Here is a 20,497-nt window from a genome sequence, read left to right on the forward strand (position 1 = left end):
GCCCTATAATGATCATCTAACCTGCCCTATAATGATCATCTAACCTGCCCTATAATGATCATCTAATCCGCCCTATAATGATCATCTAATCCGCCCTATAATGATCATCTAATCCGCCCTATAATGATCATCTAATCCGCCCTATAATGATCATCTAATCCGCCCTATAATGATCATCTAACCTGCCCTATAATGATCATCTAATCCACCCTATAATGATCTAGAACACCCCTCCAAAAAAACAAACATAAAAATAATCTGCCCCCCCCCCCCCCCAATAATAATTGATCACATCCACAAAAAAAAAAAAATATATACATCCATCTGTCATAAGGAGGTTTCTGCTCCCCTCCCATCACCCCATAACGATTAATGAGCCCCCCCTCCATCGTACGATGTGGTCGGTACTGACCTGGATCTTTCCCCTGGTCTTGCTGGGTGATCCGGGCATGACATCGGGCACGTTCAGGCAGTTCATGGTGCCGGTCGGTCGGGTTGTACAGAGCGGGAAGATGCGGAGTGATCGGGGAGCGGCGGGAGTCTTCTATACAAGTCCTCGATTCAAACAGCTGCGCGCGCTCCGGCACAATGCCCGGCCAATCAGAGACGGCGAGAAGGCTCGGCCTACCAATCAGCGACTGCAGAGGGAGTTCAATCGCTCCCCGGAGGGGGCGTGCCTGGGAATGATTGACACACGTGTCTGACAGCTGCAGGTTTGGCGCCATAAGCAGGCGATTAAGAATTTCCGAATTGTGTATAACCCGCCAAAATCAGAATTGTATACAATGTATCTGTATATCAGTATATGAGATTGTATGAAGCTGAGATCATTGTACGATCTGATTGTACAATCTCCAACTGTCAGCTATGTAGTGCTAGGACCTCCCTGGTTGGATACTATTTATAAGTAACAAAATATATCTGCCCCCCCCCACCACTTTTATAATGATTTATCACCCCCTCCCCAATAATAACGTATTTGCCCCTCCATAATAATTTCGCACCCCCTCCCCAATAATAACTTATCTGCCCCAACCCCCCCCCCCCACATAATAATTCATCACCCCTCCCCAATAATAACTTATCTGCCCCCAACCCCCCCTCCCCAATAATAACTTATCTGTCCCTCCATAATATTTATCACCCCCTCCCCAATAATAACTTATCTGCCCCAACCCCCCCCCCCCCACATAATAATTTATCACCCCCTCCCCAATAATAACTTATCTGCCCCCAACCCCCCCTCCCCCCATAATAATATATCACCCCCCTCCCCAATAATAACTTATCTGCCTCCGACCCCCCCCCATAATAATTTATCACCCCCTCCCCAATAATAACTTATCTGCCCCCAACCCCCCCATAATAATATATCACCCCCTCCCCAATAACTTATTTGCCCCCAACAGCCCCATAATAATTTATCACCCCCTCCCCAATAATAACGTATCTGCCTCCACCCCCCCCCCCCCAATAATAATTTATCACCTCCTCCCCAATAATAACTTATTTGCCCCCAACAGCCCCATAATAATTTATCACCCTCTCCCCAATAATAACTTATCCCCCCCCCCATAATAATTTATCACCCCTCCCCAATAATAACTTATCTGCCCCCAACCCCCCCATAATAATTTATCACCCCCTTCTCAATAATAACTTATCTGCCCCCAACCCCCCGATAATAATTTATCACCCACTTCTCAATAATAACTTATCTGCCCCCACCCCCACATAATAATTTATCACCTCCCTCACCAATTTTAATTTCCCTGCCCCCCCCCCCCATAATGGTTTATCTGTCCCCTCACCCCAATAATGATTTATCTCCCACCTCGAAAATGGTCAGGGTTGTTTTGTTTGCCGTCTGTGTCCCCATTGGGGAAAATTCCCTTGACTTCCTGTCCCCTAACCAAAACAGGAAGTGAAAAGAAATCCCTCTCAAATGAGGGAATCCCCGGTTGTCACCAGAACGAGTGTCCCCCATTGGAAGATTTCCCCTCTATTCCTGTTCTGGAGACAATCCAAAATTTGGGACATTCTTTTGATGATAACATTCACCAGGACAACTAGGCCTAACGGGGCCACATACAGCAATAAAACCTTTTCTTATACTTTAAACGGTTTGTTTAGATTTGTCTTCGTATTATCGTATTGTGAAGCTAAACAGTTGAGCCCCGATTCACATATATGTGATGACAGACATTGCATGTGATTCGGAGCGCACTGATCTACAAATCGCATGCAATGTCTGTGTGATGCAAGTTCAGCCATACAGATTGTATGGCTGCATTCGAATCCGATTCGGACACAACTTGCACAGGATCCATTTTTGGGTCCGCAGCAGAGTGGGATCACATGGGTGTTCACGTCCGATTCATGTCCGAACTGACAGTTCACACTGCGATATGCAAACTGATCTGGGGGGGTGTCGTTAACTTTGTATTGACACCCCCAGCGATTCGCGTATGGCAGTGTGAACCGCCTGCGATTTGGGATGCTGGAACATGCAGTGGATTCGCAGGGTTCCCGCATCGCATATATGTGAACCGGCACTGACGTTCCAAAACGCTGGAGGAGAAAAAAATAAATTATTTTCTATTGAGTTGGTTCAAATCTCCACTGCGAGTCGCCTGAAGCCAAACACCTGAAAAAAGTTCTGGAGCTTCTCTTGTAGCTGAAATTGGGCAGATTGGTGCAGATTTTGTTCCATGGAAATGCACCATTTGGGTGTTTTTGAGCATTTTTTTCTACTCAAATGCAACAATTAAATAGAAATAAATAAATAAAACACATAAATAAATAATACATTCAATTTAAAAAAATAAACAAATAAAAAAAACCCTAAGGCCCCTTTCACACAGGGAGTCCGTTCAGATCCGCCTGTCAGTTTTTTTGGCGAATCTGAACAGACGCCCCATGCATCTCTATGGGGCATCGGATGTGAGTGGAGACATGTCCTCTGACATCTGATCCGATCCGTCAAATCCGGACAGATGGAAACCCTATTTTCCCACCGTCTGCCGGATTGGATGACAATGGACAGACGGTCCGTTCTCATCTGATTCCCCCATAGAGAAGAATGGGGACCTGACAGCTCCCTCTCCGCACACAGCATGGAGACAGAGCTGCCATCCGCCTGCTCAGCAGGGGGATCGGCGGATCGATCTTCCGCTGAGAAAAACGGAGTCCCCCTGGCGGACTCCGTGTGTTAAAGAGCCCTAACCCTTATACTAACCCCTAACTCTAAGGCTCCATTCACACCTAAGCATATCGCTTTCAGGCATTTTTTGGAGGCAGGCATGGACATCTAACAAAAACGCTGGTAATCAGCCAAAAAAGAAGCTCATGTACTTTTTTGAGCTTCAGGCGCTTTACATCTGGAGACAGAACGCTCATATATGAACAGGGACCATTGAAATGAATGGAATTTTGCTTGTTGGGCGTTTTGAGACTTCAGAGATGAGCGTTTTATGAGCTGAAATACCCTCAGGTGTGAACAGGGCCTAATATTAACCCCTAACACTATTACTAACCCCTGACACCAATATTAACCCCCTAATACTAACTCCTAACCCTAATACTAACCCCTAACCCTAAAACCAACCCCTAATATTAACCCCCCAACCCTAAAACCAACCCTTAATATTAACCCCCTAAACCTAATATCAATCTCAAACCCTTATACTAACCCCTAACACTATTACTAACCCCTAACCCTAAAACCAACCCCTAATATTAACCCCCTAACCCTAAAACCAACCCCTAATATTAACCCCCTAACCCTAAAACCAACCCCTAATATTAACCCCCCCAACCCTAAAACCAACCCTTAATATTAACCCCCTAAACCTAATACCAACCCCTAAACCTAATATCAATCTCAAACCCTTATACTAACCCCTAACACTATTCCTAAACCCTAACCCCAATACAACCCCTAATATTAACCCCCTAACCCTAATATTAACCCCTAACCCTAATATTAACCCCATAATACTAACCCCTAATATTAACCCCCTAACCTTAATGCCAACCCCTAACCCTAATTACTAATCTCAAACCCTCATACTAACCCCTAAAATTAACCCTAGCCCTAATATTAACACCCTAATACTAACCCCTAACACTATTACTAACACCTGACACTATTACTAACTGGGGGTATTATGTAGTCCTGTGCCCAGCGCTCTGTGTATTATGCAGTCCTGTGCCCAGAGCTCTGTGTATTATGCAGTCTGTACCCAGTGCTCTGTGTATTATGCAGCCCTGTACCCAGCGCTCTGTGTATTATGTAGTCCTGTACCCAGCGCTCTGTGTATTATGCAGCCCTGTACCCAGCGCTCTCTGTATTATGTAGTCCTTTGCCCAGTACTCTGTATTATGTAGTCCTGTACCCAGCGTTCTGTGTATTATGTAGTCCTGTACCCAGCGCTCTGTGTATTATGCAGTCCTGTACCCAGCGCTCTGTATTATGCAGTCCTGTACCCAGTGCTCTGTGTATTATGCAGCCCTGTACCCAGCGCTCTGTGTATTATGCAGCCCTGTACCCAGCGCTCTCTGTATTATGTAGTCCTGTACCCAGCGCTCTGTGTATTATGTAGTCCTGTACCCAGCGCTCTGTGTATTATGCAGTCCTGTACCCAGCGCTCTGTGTATTATGCAGTCCTGTGCCCAGCGCTCTGTGTATTATGCAGTCCTGTACCCAGCGCTCTGTGTATTATGCAGTCCTGTACCCAGCGCTCTGTATTATGCAGTCCTGTACCCAGCGCTCTGTGTATTATGTAGTCCTGTACCCAGCATTCTGTGTATTATGTAGTCCTGTACCCAGCGCTCTGTGTATTATGCAGTCCTGTACCCAGCGCTCTGTATTATGCAGTCCTGTACCCAGCGTTCTGTGTATTATGCAGTCCTGTACCAAGCGCTCTGTGTATTATGTAGTCCTGTACCCAGCGCTCTGTGTATTATGCAGCCCTGTACCCAGCGCTCTGTGTATTATGCAGTCCTGTACCCAGCGCTCTGTGTATTATGTAGTCCTGTGCCCAGCGCTCTGTGTATTATGTAGTCCTGTACCCAGCGCTCTCTGTGTATTATGCAGCCCTGTACCCAGCGCTCTGTGTATTATGCAGTCCTGTACCCAGCGCTCTGTGTATTATGCAGTCCTGTACCCAGCGCTCTGTGCATTATGCAGTCCTGTGCCCACCGCTCTGTGTATTATGCAGTCCTGTACCCAGCGCTCTGTGTATTATGCAGTCCTGTACCCAGCGCTCTGTGTATTATGCAGTCCTGTACCCAGCGCTCTGTGTATTATGCAGTCCTGTGCCATTTGCTAATAAAAAAAATGTCCCCGGATTTCATTTAAAAAATCTGGTCACCTTACTCCACACTCAGCACATCTCAACCAATAGAGCACCTTTGGGGTGTGGTGGAACGGGAGATTGGCATCATGGATGTGCAGCCGACAAATCTGCAGCAACTGCGTGATGCTGTCATGTGACTATGGAGCAAAATCTCTGAGGAACGTTTCCAACACCTTGTTGTATCTATGCCACGAAGAATGAAGGCAAAAGGGGGTCCAACCCGGTACTAGCAAGGTGTACCTAATAAAGTGGCCGGTGAGTGTATGATGGCTGAATTCTTTAGGTTTATCTTTCATTTTCATGCTTTTGGTGACTGTGAAGCTGGCCAATGGCCATGTAGTCGTAGATTTTTAGATGAAATATTTGATAGGACAATTCTCTGTACTTTTGATAACTAGAATAATGTTCAAAAGTATTTCAAAAATGTTGTTTGCTTTTAACCGGTTAACGACCTCCCGCCGCAGTTATACTGCGGCAGGCAGCCGCTCCCAGGCGAATCACTGTACATGTACGGCGCTCGCTCTCGGGAGGCTAGGGGGCGGGAGCGTGCTCGTCAGCGGGGACTCCGATGGACGGGGCAGGCGGCTCTGATCTCCGCCTGACACCCACGATCGTTTCCCACTGAGAGAGAACAGTCAGCTGTTGTAAACACATCTGACCGTTCTTCTCTCTGGAATGATCACAGAGCCCCTGTGATCCTTCTATATAAGATCACAGGTCTCTATGGTCATTTCAGAAGCCACACCCCCCCCACAGTTAGAATCACTCCCTTAGGCTCACATTTAACCCCTTGATCACCCACAGTGTTAACCCCTTCCCTGCCAGTGTCATTATTACAGTAACAGTGCATATTTTTAGCACTGATTACTGTAGTAATGTCACTGGTCTCCCCAAAAGTGTCAGTTAGGGGTCCAATCTGTCGCAATGTTGCAGTCCCGCTAAAAATCGAAGATCACCGCCATTACTATTAAAAAAAACAAAAAAACAATACAAATGACATAAAACTTTCCCGTAGTTTGTAGACGCGATAACTTTTGCGCAAACCAATCAAAATACGCTTTTTGCGATTTTCTTTTACCAAAAATATGTAGCAGAAAACAAATTGCCCTAAAAGGTTACATTTTTAAACATTTTTTTGGGAATGTTATATAGGAGAAGGTGAAAAAAATATTGTTTTTTTTTTTTTTTTCAGAATGGTCGCTCTTTTTTTGTTTATAGCGAAAAAAAAAAAAAAAAAAAAAAAAAAAAAAAAAAAAAAAAAAAAATCGCACAGGTGATCAAATACCACCAAAAGAAACCTTTTTGTAAAAAAAAAAAAAAAAAAAGCTATTTGAGGGTTGAAGAAAAGGACATCAACTTTATTTGGGTACAGCGTTGCATGACCGCGCAATTGTCCATTAAAGTAACGCAGTGCCGAATCGCAAAATATGGCCTGGTCATTAAGAGGGAAAATCTCCCGGTCCAGAAGTGATTAAAATTTTTTTTTCTTATATCTATATACATATGTTTTGTCTTTAATTTTACGAGGATTTACAAGAATTCACATATATTTTAACTTAAAAGAGAAAATGATGTCCCCCTTCCGGCATGGGCGTAGGAACCAGGGGGGACACATCCCCCCCAGGAAATAATGCGGGGGGGACAGGTATGGTGAAATCCCCCCCAGTTTAGTGGGGTTTACGACCCAGAAAGGAGCCGCTTGGCTGCCTTCTGGGGGCGTTTCCTGGGCTCAGGAAAGAGCGCTTGGCCACCCCCACCTTCGTGATGTCCTGGCTGTGATTGGTCCAGTCTCCAGCCTGGACCAATCATCATCCAGGACATCCGATCACTGACGTCGCAATGGGGGCGGTGGCGGTGCGTGCGTCAGTCACTCACCGTCACCGCCGCTCACCTTCCCACCGGTTCCCGCCGCAGAGAAGAGGAGAGGCCGCCCGCCGGTTCCCGCCGCAGAAGAGGACGAGGGAGAAGCCGCTCACCTTCCCGCCGCCGCCGATAGCCGAGCCGCCGCCGCCACCGCCAGGTAAGTGCATTGGGTTGAAGGGAGCACGCACGCTGGTCTCTGCATTGATTGGGGGACAATGCGATGGCACTCTGCAATCATTGGGGTGCAATGCTGACTGTGGGCACTCTGCAATCATTGGGGTACAATGCTGTGGCACTCTGCAATCATTGGGGTACAATGCTGTGGCACTCTGCAATCATTGGGGTACAATGCTGTGGGCACTCTGCAATCATTGGGGTACAATGCTGTGGGCACTCTGCAGTGATTGGGGACAATGCTGTGGGCACTCTGCAGTGATTGGGGACAATGCTGTGGGCACTCTGCAGTGATTGGGGACAATGCTGTGGTGCTCTGCAGTGATTGGGGACAATGCTGTGGCGCTCTGCATTGAAAGGGGCTCGCGCGCTGAACTCTGCATTGATGGGGGCACGGAAAAGCATATACCTGGCGAGTAAAAATGCTGTCCCCCCCAGATTTGTGTGGGTTCCTATACCCTTGGCTTCCGGCTGTGCTGCCATGCAATTTATCATAGGTTGAACTAGATGGACGGATGTCTTTTTTCGACCTCACTAACTATATAAGAGGCCAGCAAAAACTGAATGTGCTTTGACAGAGACAGTTTATATATGTGTATTTCAACATTTAGACAATATTCAGATTTTTGCAAAATAACTCAGTTATGACCAATTTTCAATAATAATAATAATAAAAATAATAATACTAATAATAATAATAACAATAATAAAAATAATAATAAAATAAATAAATAATAATAATAAAAAAAAAAAAAGATTAGAAAAAAAAAGACACACAGGATAGAAAGTTCTCCTTTTTTATTTAATGAGGGAATAGTTTCCATGATACAGGACATGCAGGTTCTATTTACAACTGTACACGGGGCAGCTCTCCTGCCCTCATTCATAAATAGGATTTACAAACTCCAATAAATAACACGGCTCCCCCACAAATGAGGTTTGTTTGCTTAGTTTTATAAAAAATATATCTTACAAAAAAAAGTACCTAAAAATGTATCCTCTATACTTCTTGCAGACTAAAAAGTCACTATTCAGAAAGGAACTTCCCGCTCATCACACGCACGCCTTTATTTACTAAGGCAGAGGGCATTAGGGCTCATGTACAAAAGCAACTGCATGTGCGCAATGCGTGTGCCGCCGGCCAATCTGATGCCTCCTTTTATTTCCTAAAAAGCGCCAGGAAAAGGCAACGGGAATACAACTAGTTGCTATAGGACTCATTTACATCAGCAGCTAATCGGATCATGGACGCTGGTGTGCACTGGAAGGAATAGTGACAATGCGCCAATTCTGGTGCATTATACGTTTTTTTTTTTTTTAGAACTTTATTAAAAATGTCTTGAATGACATTTCAATAAGGCTAGGTTCACATATGTGCGATGTGTCAGCGCACATGCATTTTCGCACATTACCATGTGTTGCGGTTGGGCAGCCTATTCATTTGAATGGGCGGCCTACCACATATAAATTGCACCGACAAATTGCATTACTTTTTTTTTTTTTTTTTAGGATCGAGCTGCATCAAAACACATGGTACTTCGTTACTATGCCTTTTGGAATGCGTCCTCGCATGCACCTTAGTAATTTGCGTTGGAGCGCAATTAAGCATTAATGGCACCATCATGCAACTGCAAAAGGGATGCACATTTTTTTGCGCATTGCGAGAACATAACACATGTGTTACTGCATCACACAAAATGTGAACTTAGCCAACATTGTATTGGCCACTGAACAGATCGCATCACACCACACTGCGCTGAAAAAAGTACTATATGCTATATTCTTTCAGTACACACCTCGGCACCCCAGTGTGAATTGGCCTAATAGTGAACAAGGCTTTTTGCCTTGGTCTTGCTTTGGAATGGTGCTTCTCAACACATCTAGTGTGAACGTGTTCTGCAGCCTAGTACACACGCAACGATTATCGGACGACCGATCGTCCGTCTTTTGTCCAGAGTGGTGTTTTGTTGGTTGGAATGTGCCTAGACTGCACACGAATTTTCTCGCCCGACAAAATTCTACTTCAGAAGTGATGTCATGTGTTGGTTTGCTTTCTTTGTGTTCTTTCTTCACTGAGCATGCCCAGTCTTGCTCATTAGATTTTTCCCTGTCGAAATCTGTACTGACTGACCGAAAATCGGCCGTGTTTTGACAGCAGACAAAAATTTTATAGCCGGCACACCAGATTTTTTTCGGCCGAAAAGTCGGAGTCGGTTGTCGGAAGCATCATACTAACAAGCCGAAAATCGGCAGATCGGTCGTCGGACGAAAATTCCCTGCCGATTTTCGATGCGTGTGTACGAGGCTTAAGGCTACATTCACATCTCTGCATTTTGTATCTCTGGCAGATTTGCCACGATTTCAAAGCAACGTGGTGTAAATTACAAAAACCGCAGAACGCACATTTGAGATGCCATTCATTTGAATGACACCTAAAATCATGGTTCGGTTATGCCGTAATTGTCGTGCGATATATTGCGCTGCTGTGAAGCATGTCGCTCAAAAGTAGCTCAGATTGGTTGGTACGGGCTGCACATTTTATTTTTTATTTTTTTCGGCTTCATTCCCACTGGCAAGGACATACATAAAACGCATTTATAGCACACTTATAAATGCATGTAATGTATCTCACTTTTGGATGTGTTCAGATTAGCGGTGTTTAGGAAAAAAAAAAAAAAAAGAATTCTGTGCATGCAGAGGCAGATTGGCTACTCTGAACACATCTATAAAACGCAAGTACTTTTAACTACAAGAGAAAGTGATCTTAAAGTATAGAATTTGTTCATACATACCAGATCAAATTCTCTGCATTTAAATAACAAACGCAGGAGGCTATTGTGAATGTAACCCAACTGGTGCATTTTTAAAAGAAATAGCAGCAGCAGTCTCTGGCAGCATCCAAAATTGTAATAATGCTTTGTACCTTGGAATCATAATTTGACTACGAGGTACAGCTTCTCCTCCCTCTCTCCAAATTTCTCCATTACATCAACATGAGTTGGGGAACAGCCATGGGGGAACAACAGCAGTCCAACTGGCACATAGGCCAAAAAAGAGAGACAGGACCATCATTAGCCCCCATGGCCATTCCACATCCATAGAGAAAATGTACACTAGGAAAGGATAAGAACTGTGAAAATCTTGTTTTTAGGATGACTCAGGTGTATAATTGTACTTCTGTAATTGATGAGGATTATAGGGTAGGGGAGGAGTTGCTGAGTTTTCTATAAAAAGTAAGCCTTTCCTTTAAAACCCAAAGCCAGACATAATGTTAGGGCATGGGGGGTTATCAGGGCCTTTACTGCGGTCTATGTCACCATTTGGGAAATTTCCCCTCACCTGCCAGGGCAGATAGTGATTAAAATGTCTTCATTTTTAGTAGTACAAGTTAAGAACATCTCACAATGTTTTTGACTGCTCCCTGTGCCTTTTTGTCCTACTAAACAGCAACACTTCCATTTCCTCCATGGGCATTTCAGGAACAGGAAATGGAGTTGCAGACAGAAAAACATTTTTAACTGATCTTCAATTTCATACGAATACCTTTATCTAAAAAACTGGAAAAAAATATATTGGCTGGAGTTAAAAGTTTAAAAAAATCCAAATATTCTGCCAACTGGGCCTCAAGACCTATGGAGGTCATACACATAGCTGACAAGAAAGTGTCCCTAGAGCAGAAATCGTCCTCAAAAAATGCCAGCGCACTGACTGGCTTTAGAATTCCCGGTCCTCCATAGCAAAACCTTTTCTGATTGGTTCCCATCCACTGACAATGCAACTGGCCTCCGTTTTGTCAGGCCAATATTTTTTGATATAGCCCCATGCTTATTTTTTTTTTTTTACAAGATGAACGTAAGCCTTTGCCCCCAATACTCAACTTCAGCATAAGAATCTTAAATTTTCCTATCGCAATCAGTTTTTCCCACCAAGTTTAGATATTGCCACCCCTGTAGCCCCCACTTTCCTTAAAGGGCAGATAAACCCAAAATACAAGTTTACGTTGGGTAAAAGATCCGCCAGTATGTGAGAGTTCCCCTATGCGTACATTTCTTCTTAAGATCTTGGTCATTGCGTTTTGTGATGTAGGTTTACCAGCCCTTTAAGTTGCTCCTTCATGGTTTAAGTTAAAAGAGCCCCTCCCATAAATATAACCCCCCTGAATAATGGCCTTCTTGCCCCCCCACTAGCTGCTTAGCACTCCTAGCAGCTTGCCTGGCTCCATGCCTTGCTGACTGGCCATTTTCTGAACATCAAAACCAAGGTGCATGAGGAACTGGACCACACTCATCTCCTGACCCGTGTAGTGGTCCCGGATGGAGGGGCAGGTGGGGTTACACTGTGGCCAGGGGCAGCTGTCCATTAAGTGGTAGGGGCAACCCTTTAAAGGAGTCTTGCTGTTCTTGTTGTTTTCTTGAAGGCTTCGGTCCCAACAGTGCAGAGCGCGGGGGAGAGAGGTACCACGAACCTGAACTTCTGTCCACTGACTGCAAAAATAAAAGAATACAGTGCCGGCATTACATTTGGACTTGTCTTAAAACCACCAAAACCAATATAGCATTAAAGTATCTATAGCAGAGATCCTCAAACTATGGCCCTCCAGGTGTTGCGGAATTACACATCCCATGAGGCATTGTAAAACTCTGACATTCACAGACATGACTAGGCATGATGGGAATTGTAGTTCCTGAACAACTGGAGGGCCATAATTTGAAGACCTCTGATCTAAAGCAACAACAACATTTTGTTTTGGATAGAGAAAGAAATATTTAAAACCCGGTCAGTTTCCCACTGGGGAGATGTTCCTTTAATTCCTGACCCAAGACACAACAGGAAGTAAGAGGAAATCTCTCGCAAGAAAGGAAATCTTTTCTAAGATAGGAGGTCACAAGAACAGGGGTCCAAATTGGAAGGCTTCCACCCTATTCCTGTTTTGGTAACTCAAATTTTTCGATTCTCCTGCACTTTTAATCTTAGGGACAATGGTTCACCAGGACAAGTAAGAGGAATCTCCCCCTGATGGGATAACGACAGTGACTAAAACCTGACAGACGTTTTAACCATTCCATCCCAAAGGTAAATAAAATTATATGCTTTATATACACTTTAAATTGTTTTTCCAGGAATTTATTAATTACCATTTAATGCCTATGGAGGAATTGCCCCCTTTTAGCCCCTTGACTCTTCTACTGTATCCCTTTGGAACTCTATTAGTGAGATCTCTGGGTAGAGTTTCTGGGTCTAAAATCAAAGGGGCCCTCCATCCCTGCTGGATTTATTTCAGATTATGGAGAATGTAACAATAGGAACTGAACGCAAAATGATGGACACCCCCCCCCCCCCCCCAACTCCCAGGTAGAAAGGAACAGCAACAGGAATTCTGATAAGGAGATCTTGCTCCTGAAACACCCAAGACATAAGAACCCAGGGGCTGACTTGGCCCACCAGGTTCCAGCTTGGGGGTAAATGAACCTTTACCCACCTTGATACTGGGCACCTTCACCCCCTTCCTGCCCAGGCCAATTTTCAGCTTTCAATTTGAAGGACAATTGCGTAGTCATGATAGTTTTATCTGTATTTCACACAAATCGAGGTGGTGGTATTTACTCACCAATGGTTTTTACTGGAGGCTGCACTGATGGGCACTGATAATCAGTGCCCTAATTATCAGTGTAAACAATGTGTTGACTGCCTTGCCGGTTATCGGCACTCCTTTCCAAAATATTAGACTCTGCCTGTGCCACATCTCTCATGAACTATACCTTTAGCTGTGTGGCTTCCAACTGAGGACAACTTCCTGATAACAATTGTGGGGGGAATTCAATACTTGAATCCAACCTGAGCACATTCATTATAGTCTTGGAGTTTCAGGGATGGAGTCTTTTGGGTCTCAGTGACACCTGTTTTCCACACTTGTGGCTGTTTTACCACAAAAAATTCTAGAATTACAAATCCCCGCCATTGTTTTCCTATGAGCAAGCCTCATATAGGGTATCAAAAATTGGGTAGACAAGCAGAAGCTTCAGATTTTGATACCTGCAATGCCATGTGATTGACTGTAAGTAATAGTGATATTCTACAGAGATTTTTCTAGCGTATGCATATTTGTTTTGATATAGATGTTTGTTCAGCTTTTAGTTTAATGACACCTCCCCCCCGATGGAGAGTTTTTTCTCTCTGAAACGCATCGGGTTGAGGAAGTTACAACTTCATCATTGCCTCCTTCACAGTTGGCGTATTCTCAGTCCATCGTAATATGTACACATTGTATCGTGTGAACATTGTCATGTATTTTTTGTATATGTAATAACCATTTTTTTAACGTATTAATAAAATGTATAATTTTTTTATAAACATTTTTTTTCATTTGTATGATCAAACATAAAAGTGCCTAAAAAGTCCCAATATTCAGAGGAAACAATTTTGTATACTAATTTCCTCACATAGACACAGCATTGAGTAAAGGCCTGCCGATAATCGGAAAGTCTGTTTACAGGCGATTGGCTGTGATTAGACACAACTGGTCACATGGCAAAGGGCAGCTGTGATTGTCCCTTTACCCCAATCTGTGATCAGCTGTGCCCACAGGAGGGTGGGCGCACAGGGGACGGAGTTCTGGGAAGACGTCTATGGACACCCACCCAGGACTATAGTAACACACTGGAGCCGTCTTTTGGATATAGCGAGATACTAAAGTGGTTAAAGAGACAAAAAATCCATAAACAGTCGTGATGGGGGGGGGGCGCATGTTTAGCTCTCGTGATAGATGCGTTTGTCAAGTGAGTCTGCATCCGGCAGGAACTATAGTTAAGGGTTCTGCAGCCCACTTTATTAATGGAAGGCAAAGTAAAAGTCCAATACATTTGGACTGCCCCCACGGGGGTTCTTCACCAGCAAGTACCAATAACAAATGGGAAATACCAAATAGGGTTGCCACCTTTTCTTCAAGCCAAACCCGCACTTTTGCAGCCTGGGACACCTTTGGGTGCCCCAAGGAGAGTAGTATAGGAGAGTGCCCCATGGAGAGTAGTATAGGAGAGTGCCCCATGGAGAGTAGTATAGGAGAGTGCCCCATGGAGAGTAGCATAGGAGAGTGCCCCATTGAGAGTAGCATAGGAGAGTAGCATAGGAGAGTAGTATAGGAGAGTGCCCCATGGAGAGTAGTATAGGAGAGTGCCCCATGGAGAGTAGTATAGGAGAGTGCCCCATGGAGAGTAGTATAGGAGAGTGCCCCATGGAGAGTAGTATAGGAGAGTGCCCCAAGGAGAGTAGCATAGGAGAGTGCCCCATGGAGAGTAGCATAGGAGAGTGCCCCATGGAGAGTAGTATAGGAGAGTGCCCCATGGAGAGTAGCATAGGAGAGTGCCCCATGGAGAGTAGCATAGGAGAGTGCCCCATGGAGAGTAGCATAGGAGAGTGCCCCATGGAGAGTAGCATAGGAGAGTGCCCCATGGAGAGTAGCATAGGAGAGTGCCCCATGGAGAGTAGCATAGGAGAGTGCCCCATGGAGAGTAGCATAGGAGAGTGCCCCATGGAGAGGGGCTAAAACTAAACTGAAGATCGTTTGACTATATTATCTATTATTATTTTTGTATAAATATGATTATTCATGATTTTTTCTTGACCATATAATTGTACTCTGTCACCACTCTGAGCCTCCCACCCGCCTGGTTAAATCGCACCCGGCACGGTAAACCCCTGGATAGCCAGGGGTTAAGATGGAACTCTGGGACAAACCATCTCCCTCAACAAGATCCCCCCTCCGGAGATCTTGGTTCCTCCTCTCCGTGTCGGCGGCCAATCCGCGAAGACGGACCACCGGATGCGCGCGCACCCTCGGGCGCATGCGCAGTAACCGGAGATCGCGTCTATTGCGCAAGAAGCCTAGTACGTGCGGGACCTACGGCGCCTGCGCGACGGGCTTTATAAGGCCGGGGAACCAGCGTCTCTCCACTCCTTCACACTGAAGGGACTGGAGAAGACAGAACAGCAGCACGAGGAACAAACCACCTAAAAATAGTAAGTTTTTTCAAAGGATGATACACCATCCACTGTAAATATCACAAGTCACCCATAAATAAACTTGCACTTACAAGCTTATTGGACCTTATGTACTCTATGTTACAATAGAAAGTCTACCAAAACTGAATACCTATGACTACTATGCTTTCAATGATTGTGCGGGAGGACAAAGGCTTTTTCGCCCCTTGATCTCGTATCTACTACATAAGAGTAAGTCTATATGCTTATGCCTGTATATATGTATGTACAAATACGTATATATATATATATATATATATAAGTATTCTTACAAAAGATCTGGGAATATTTTTCAGTACCTTACACCAAAGAAAAAGAAAAAACATCCAAAACATCTATATTAAGGTGAAACAGGCTACTTGGATTGTAAGTACCTTAGAAACCAACCCAAAAAACCTACTCCTATACCCGACACAATCATTGATATTACATACATGTATCCTTAGATCTATTCAGCAAAGAATAGGATACCAACCCCTGCACTCAATAACCGTAAGAACATTGGAAGACAACCATATAGTAAGTTGTCAGACATATAATTCAAACCTATAGAAACTTACTAAATACATTATATATAATGTATACATATATATATTCCTCAGGCTGCACCATAGTGGTTCCTGCTGCGAACTCCTCCAGACACAAAGAGGCTCGCAAGAATAGACAGAGAAAGTATGTATATACTAATAAATAAACAATAAATATACTAATAAATATATATAAAGGATAAAAATAATATTTATCACTACTTCCACAGAACTGGTGATAACCATATAATCCTTGAAAAAGGCTACCCAGTAGCCGAAACGCGTTGGATAAACACGCTTTGGACCCATAGTTGGATCTCTGTGAACAGATTTTTCCAAGCAACAAGCCTGGAAAAAACAGAGAACAACGTCCAAAAACAAAAGTCACCCTTTTCACCTATGTCACGGATATTTTCCAAAACTTTACCTTCCTCTAAACACACCTTGGGTCTATAACCCAAACACCTATGCACTGGATATAAGTACAAATAATTGTATCCTAACATTGTACATAAATAAATATTTTTAATTACCTTTTATAAATTGTATGTAACTCACTTGCCCGTAAAAGTCCCACCCCACTTCTTGGCCCGAGGCACCAAGCAATTTCCCCCATTTTAGATACATAGGGACGGAGGCAAAAAACTACTGCTCTGCTACAGGATCAAAACAAACCCCCTCTAGTAGTATAGGAGAGTGCCCCAAGGAGAGTAGTATAGGAGAGTGCCCCATGGAGAGTAGTATAGGAGAGTGCCCCATGGAGAGTAGTATAGGAGAGTGCCCCATGGAGAGTAGCATAGGAGAGTGCCCCATGGAGAGTAGCATAGGAGAGTAGTATAGGAGAGTGCCCCATGGAGAGTAGTATAGGAGAGTGCCCCATGGAGAGTAGTATAGGAGAGTGCCCCATGGAGAGTAGCATAGGAGAGTGCCCCAAGGAGAGTAGCATAGGAGAGTGCCCCATGGAGAGTAGCATAGGAGAGTGCCCCAAGGAGAGTAGCATAGGAGAGTGCCCCATGGAGAGTAGCATAGGAGAGTGCCCCATGGAGAGTAGCATAGGAGAGTGCCCCAAGGAGAGTAGCATAGGAGAGTGCCCCATGGAGAGTAGTATAGGAGAGTGCCCCAAGGAGAGTAGTATAGGAGAGTGCCCCAAGGAGAGTAGTATAGGAGAGTGCCCCAAGGAGAGTAGTATAGGAGAGTGCCCCATGGAGAGTAGTATAGGAGAGTGCCCCAAGGAGAGTAGTATAGGAGAGTGCCCCATGGAGAGTAGTATAGGAGAGTGCCCCATGGAGAGTAGTATAGGAGAGTGCCCCATGGAGAGTAGTATAGGAGAGTGTCCCATGGAGAGTAGTATAGGAGAGTGCCCCATGGAGAGTAGTATAGGAGAGTGCCCCATGGAGAGTAGCATAGGAGAGTGCCCCATGGAGAGTAGTATAGGAGAGTGCCCCAAGGAGAGTAGTATAGGAGAGTGCCCCAAGGAGAGTAGTATAGGAGAGTGCCCCAAGGAGAGTAGTATAGGAGAGTGCCCCATGGAGAGTAGTATAGGAGAGTGCCCCAAGGAGAGTAGTATAGGAGAGTGCCCCATGGAGAGTAGTATAGGAGAGTGCCCCATGGAGAGTAGTATAGGAGAGTGCCCCATGGAGAGTAGTATAGGAGAGTGTCCCATGGAGAGTAGTATAGGAGAGTGCCCCATGGAGAGTAGTATAGGAGAGTGCCCCATGGAGAGTAGCATAGGAGAGTGCCCCATGGAGAGTAGCATAGGAGAGTGCCCCATGGAGAGTAGTATAGGAGAGTGCCCCATGGAGAGTAGTATAGGAGAGTGCCCCATGGAGAGTAGTATAGGAGAGTGCCCCATGGAGAGTAGCATAGGAGAGTGCCCCATGGAGAGTAGCATAGGAGAGTGCCCCATGGAGAGTAGTATAAGAGAGTGCCCCAAGGAGAGTAGTGTAGGAGAGTGCCCCAAGGAGAGTAGTGTAGGAGAGTGCCCCAAGGAGAGTAGTGTAGGAGAGTGCCCCAAGGAGAGTAGTAGGTGAGCATAGCATGCCGCAGCGAACAGTAGGTGTGGCCAAACTGCTTTGACATCATCAGCCTGCCCCCCAGGGATGCTGAACTTCCCCCAGGCAGCTGCTCGCAGCTCCCGTATGGCAACAGATTTGTGTGTGACTATCTAGGTTACTTGGGGAGCCACTGCCCAGTACGAGTAGTGTGTCCGGGTTTCAGTCTGAAACCCGGACACAATTCAAAACCCGGACTGTCCAGGTGAATCCCGGACAGATCGCAACCCGAATACCAAACCATCAGGCTTTGAAGGCCTCAGCTGCAGTAGCTTGCTGCACGGGCCCACTCCTGGCCTCCAAATCGGGTTATCCAGCCACTCCCCCTCAAGGTTTGCTCATTCTTCCAGAGAATTTCAAACCTACTCCAGCCCCCTGGACTCCGTAGCTTTCTTAGCTTTCTGAGCTTCCCAGGCCTGCGTAGCTGTCCTGACCTTCCCAGTCCTTTGGTCACCCTATTGTGGGGGTACTTTTTTGTCCAGACTTCCCCGGTTTCCGGGGACAGTGCCCAGACTGAGGACACTGTCTCTGGAGCAAGTCTGTCCCCAATTTTGTCCCCGGATTCAGGGCAAGATTAATGTAGACGGAGCATCCCATGCTGGCTGAGAAACAGTCAGTTTGTACACAGGTGAGGGCAGGGGGGGGGGGGTCAGAGCTGATGGAGCTGTATGGAGAGATGGAGAGTTTAGCTTTTGTGGGGGAAGGGCTAAGAGGTGGCTGCAGAGATAATCTGTGAGAGAAGGGTGTAGAGGTGAGCTATGGATGTGGGGGCAGAAGTGTCCTCTGTGCAAAGCAAACGTCTGAATCCTGCACTCTATGCCTAACACCCTCCTGTATATTAGGCAGTTCTGTACCCAGCGCTCTGCGTATTATGCACTCCTGTGCCCAACTCTGCGTATTATGCACTCCTGTGCCCAACGCTCTGCCCAGCGACCCCCCTCCGGCGGCTCTGCCCGGGTCTCCCGTCCCACCAGGAGACCCGAGCAACCAGCCGGCGTGTCTGCCGGCTGGTTGGACTCCCGATCAAAGCTGGATGCGGCTTCGATCGGGTCGCCGATGACGTCACGTCCGGGTTACTCGGCTGCTAAAGGCGCCAAATTTAAAAAGTGAGAGTATTCAAAAACATTGGCATTTTGAATACATTGAAGTGTGGTGGAGGGGTTTGGGGTCTTTTAGACCCCCGATCCCTCCATAAAGAGTACCTGTCACAAGGGATGGTTACATTGCTTGTAACACCAATAAAAGCAATCAGATTTTTATTTTATTTTTTTAAAACCTGTGCTAAAATTAAAAAAATAAAATAAAATAAATATGAAAGAAAAATTAACATTTTTTAACAGCCTCCCGTAAGCTCGCGCACGAAAGAAATCGTATACGGAAGTTGAGCTCGCAAATGAAATCACTTTTTAAACCACACATGTGAGGTATCACCGCGATTGCCAGAGAGAGCAATAATTAAAAAATAAGACCGACTCTGTAAAGCTAAACTGGTAACCATTAAAATTTTAAAGCGTCGCCTATGGAGATTTTTATTGACCATAGTTTGTCACTATTCCGCGGGTGTGCGCAATTTTAAACCGTAAAATCTACTTACTTGGCATTACATCTTTCATAATATACAAAAAAAGGGCTAACTTTACTGTTTAGTTTTTTTTTAATGCAGTGAAATGTAATTTTCCCCAAAAAATAGCGTTTGAAAGACCGCTGCGCAAATACCGCGTAACAAAAAATATTGCAATGACCGCCATTTTATTCTCCAGAGTGTTTGCTAAACAAATATATAAAAGGTTTGGGGGTTCTAAGTGGATAATTATACTACACTTTTTAACTCTATCCACAACTTCCTGATCACACTAACATTCAATGAGCTGTTGATTAAAATATAATATATATATATATATATATAAGAGTTTGAGATTTTTTTTTTAAGGTTTCCTCCAGCATAAAAAAAAGATTGAGAAAATCCAGTATAGACATTATTGTCAACGTGTTTCAAAGAACACAATTGGGTACTGCCTGTAATGCCTTTTTTTATGCATTTATTTTTATTTATTTCCACTAAATGTTAGGTTATATTTTCAGGACTAGTTTTCAGGCTGCATCCTCCTATTAGAAGGTATGAGCAGTATTTTAGTACTGCTTGGATTTTAGAAGGCAATACACCCTTTCAAAAGCCTGCATACATTTTCAACTGTTGCAAAAAATAAATATATATATATATATATATATATATATATATATATATATATATATATATATATATAACGGTACTAGTTGTTGCAAGTGCACTGATACGTCCTAATACATCAAGTATCAAAGGACTAGGTGGACCAACATTGCTATAATTTGAACAAGGCTGAACTTGATGCATGTAATTTTTCCAATAACCAGCAGAGGGCGCTGTTCAACAATAAATGGATTAGGCGTAATGTGCTGAAATAGCAAGTTCCACCACCCCAAGGATTACTTGGCGGTGTGTTGTAAT

The 20,497-nt window shown here is 44.5% G+C and overlaps 2 protein-coding genes across 2 annotated transcripts in view; both read right to left on the reverse strand.

Annotated features, from left to right (window-relative positions):
* The window catches only part of TK1 (thymidine kinase 1), a 9,561-nt gene extending 8,993 nt beyond the window's left edge, over nt 1–568 (reverse strand). The window contains exon 1 of the mRNA XM_082271358.1: nt 413–568. Coding sequence (XP_082127484.1) covers nt 413–478 — 66 coding nt within the window. The 5' untranslated portion in view covers nt 479–568. The remainder of the gene's footprint in view (nt 1–412) is intronic.
* Nucleotides 569–11,580: 11,012 nt separating this feature from the next.
* Nucleotides 11,581–20,497, reverse strand: part of NOTUM (notum, palmitoleoyl-protein carboxylesterase) — a gene marked incomplete at its 3' end in the record, with an annotated part of 86,683 nt that continues 77,766 nt past the window's right edge. Inside the window, exon 12 of the mRNA XM_082271495.1 lies at nt 11,581–11,881. Within this exon, the coding sequence (XP_082127621.1) occupies nt 11,581–11,881 (301 nt within the window). The remainder of the gene's footprint in view (nt 11,882–20,497) is intronic.

The sequence above is a fragment of the Pelophylax lessonae genome (assembly GCF_965119305.1).
Source record: "Pelophylax lessonae genome assembly, chromosome: 11".
In the NCBI taxonomy this organism is placed as follows: Eukaryota; Metazoa; Chordata; class Amphibia; order Anura; family Ranidae; genus Pelophylax; species Pelophylax lessonae.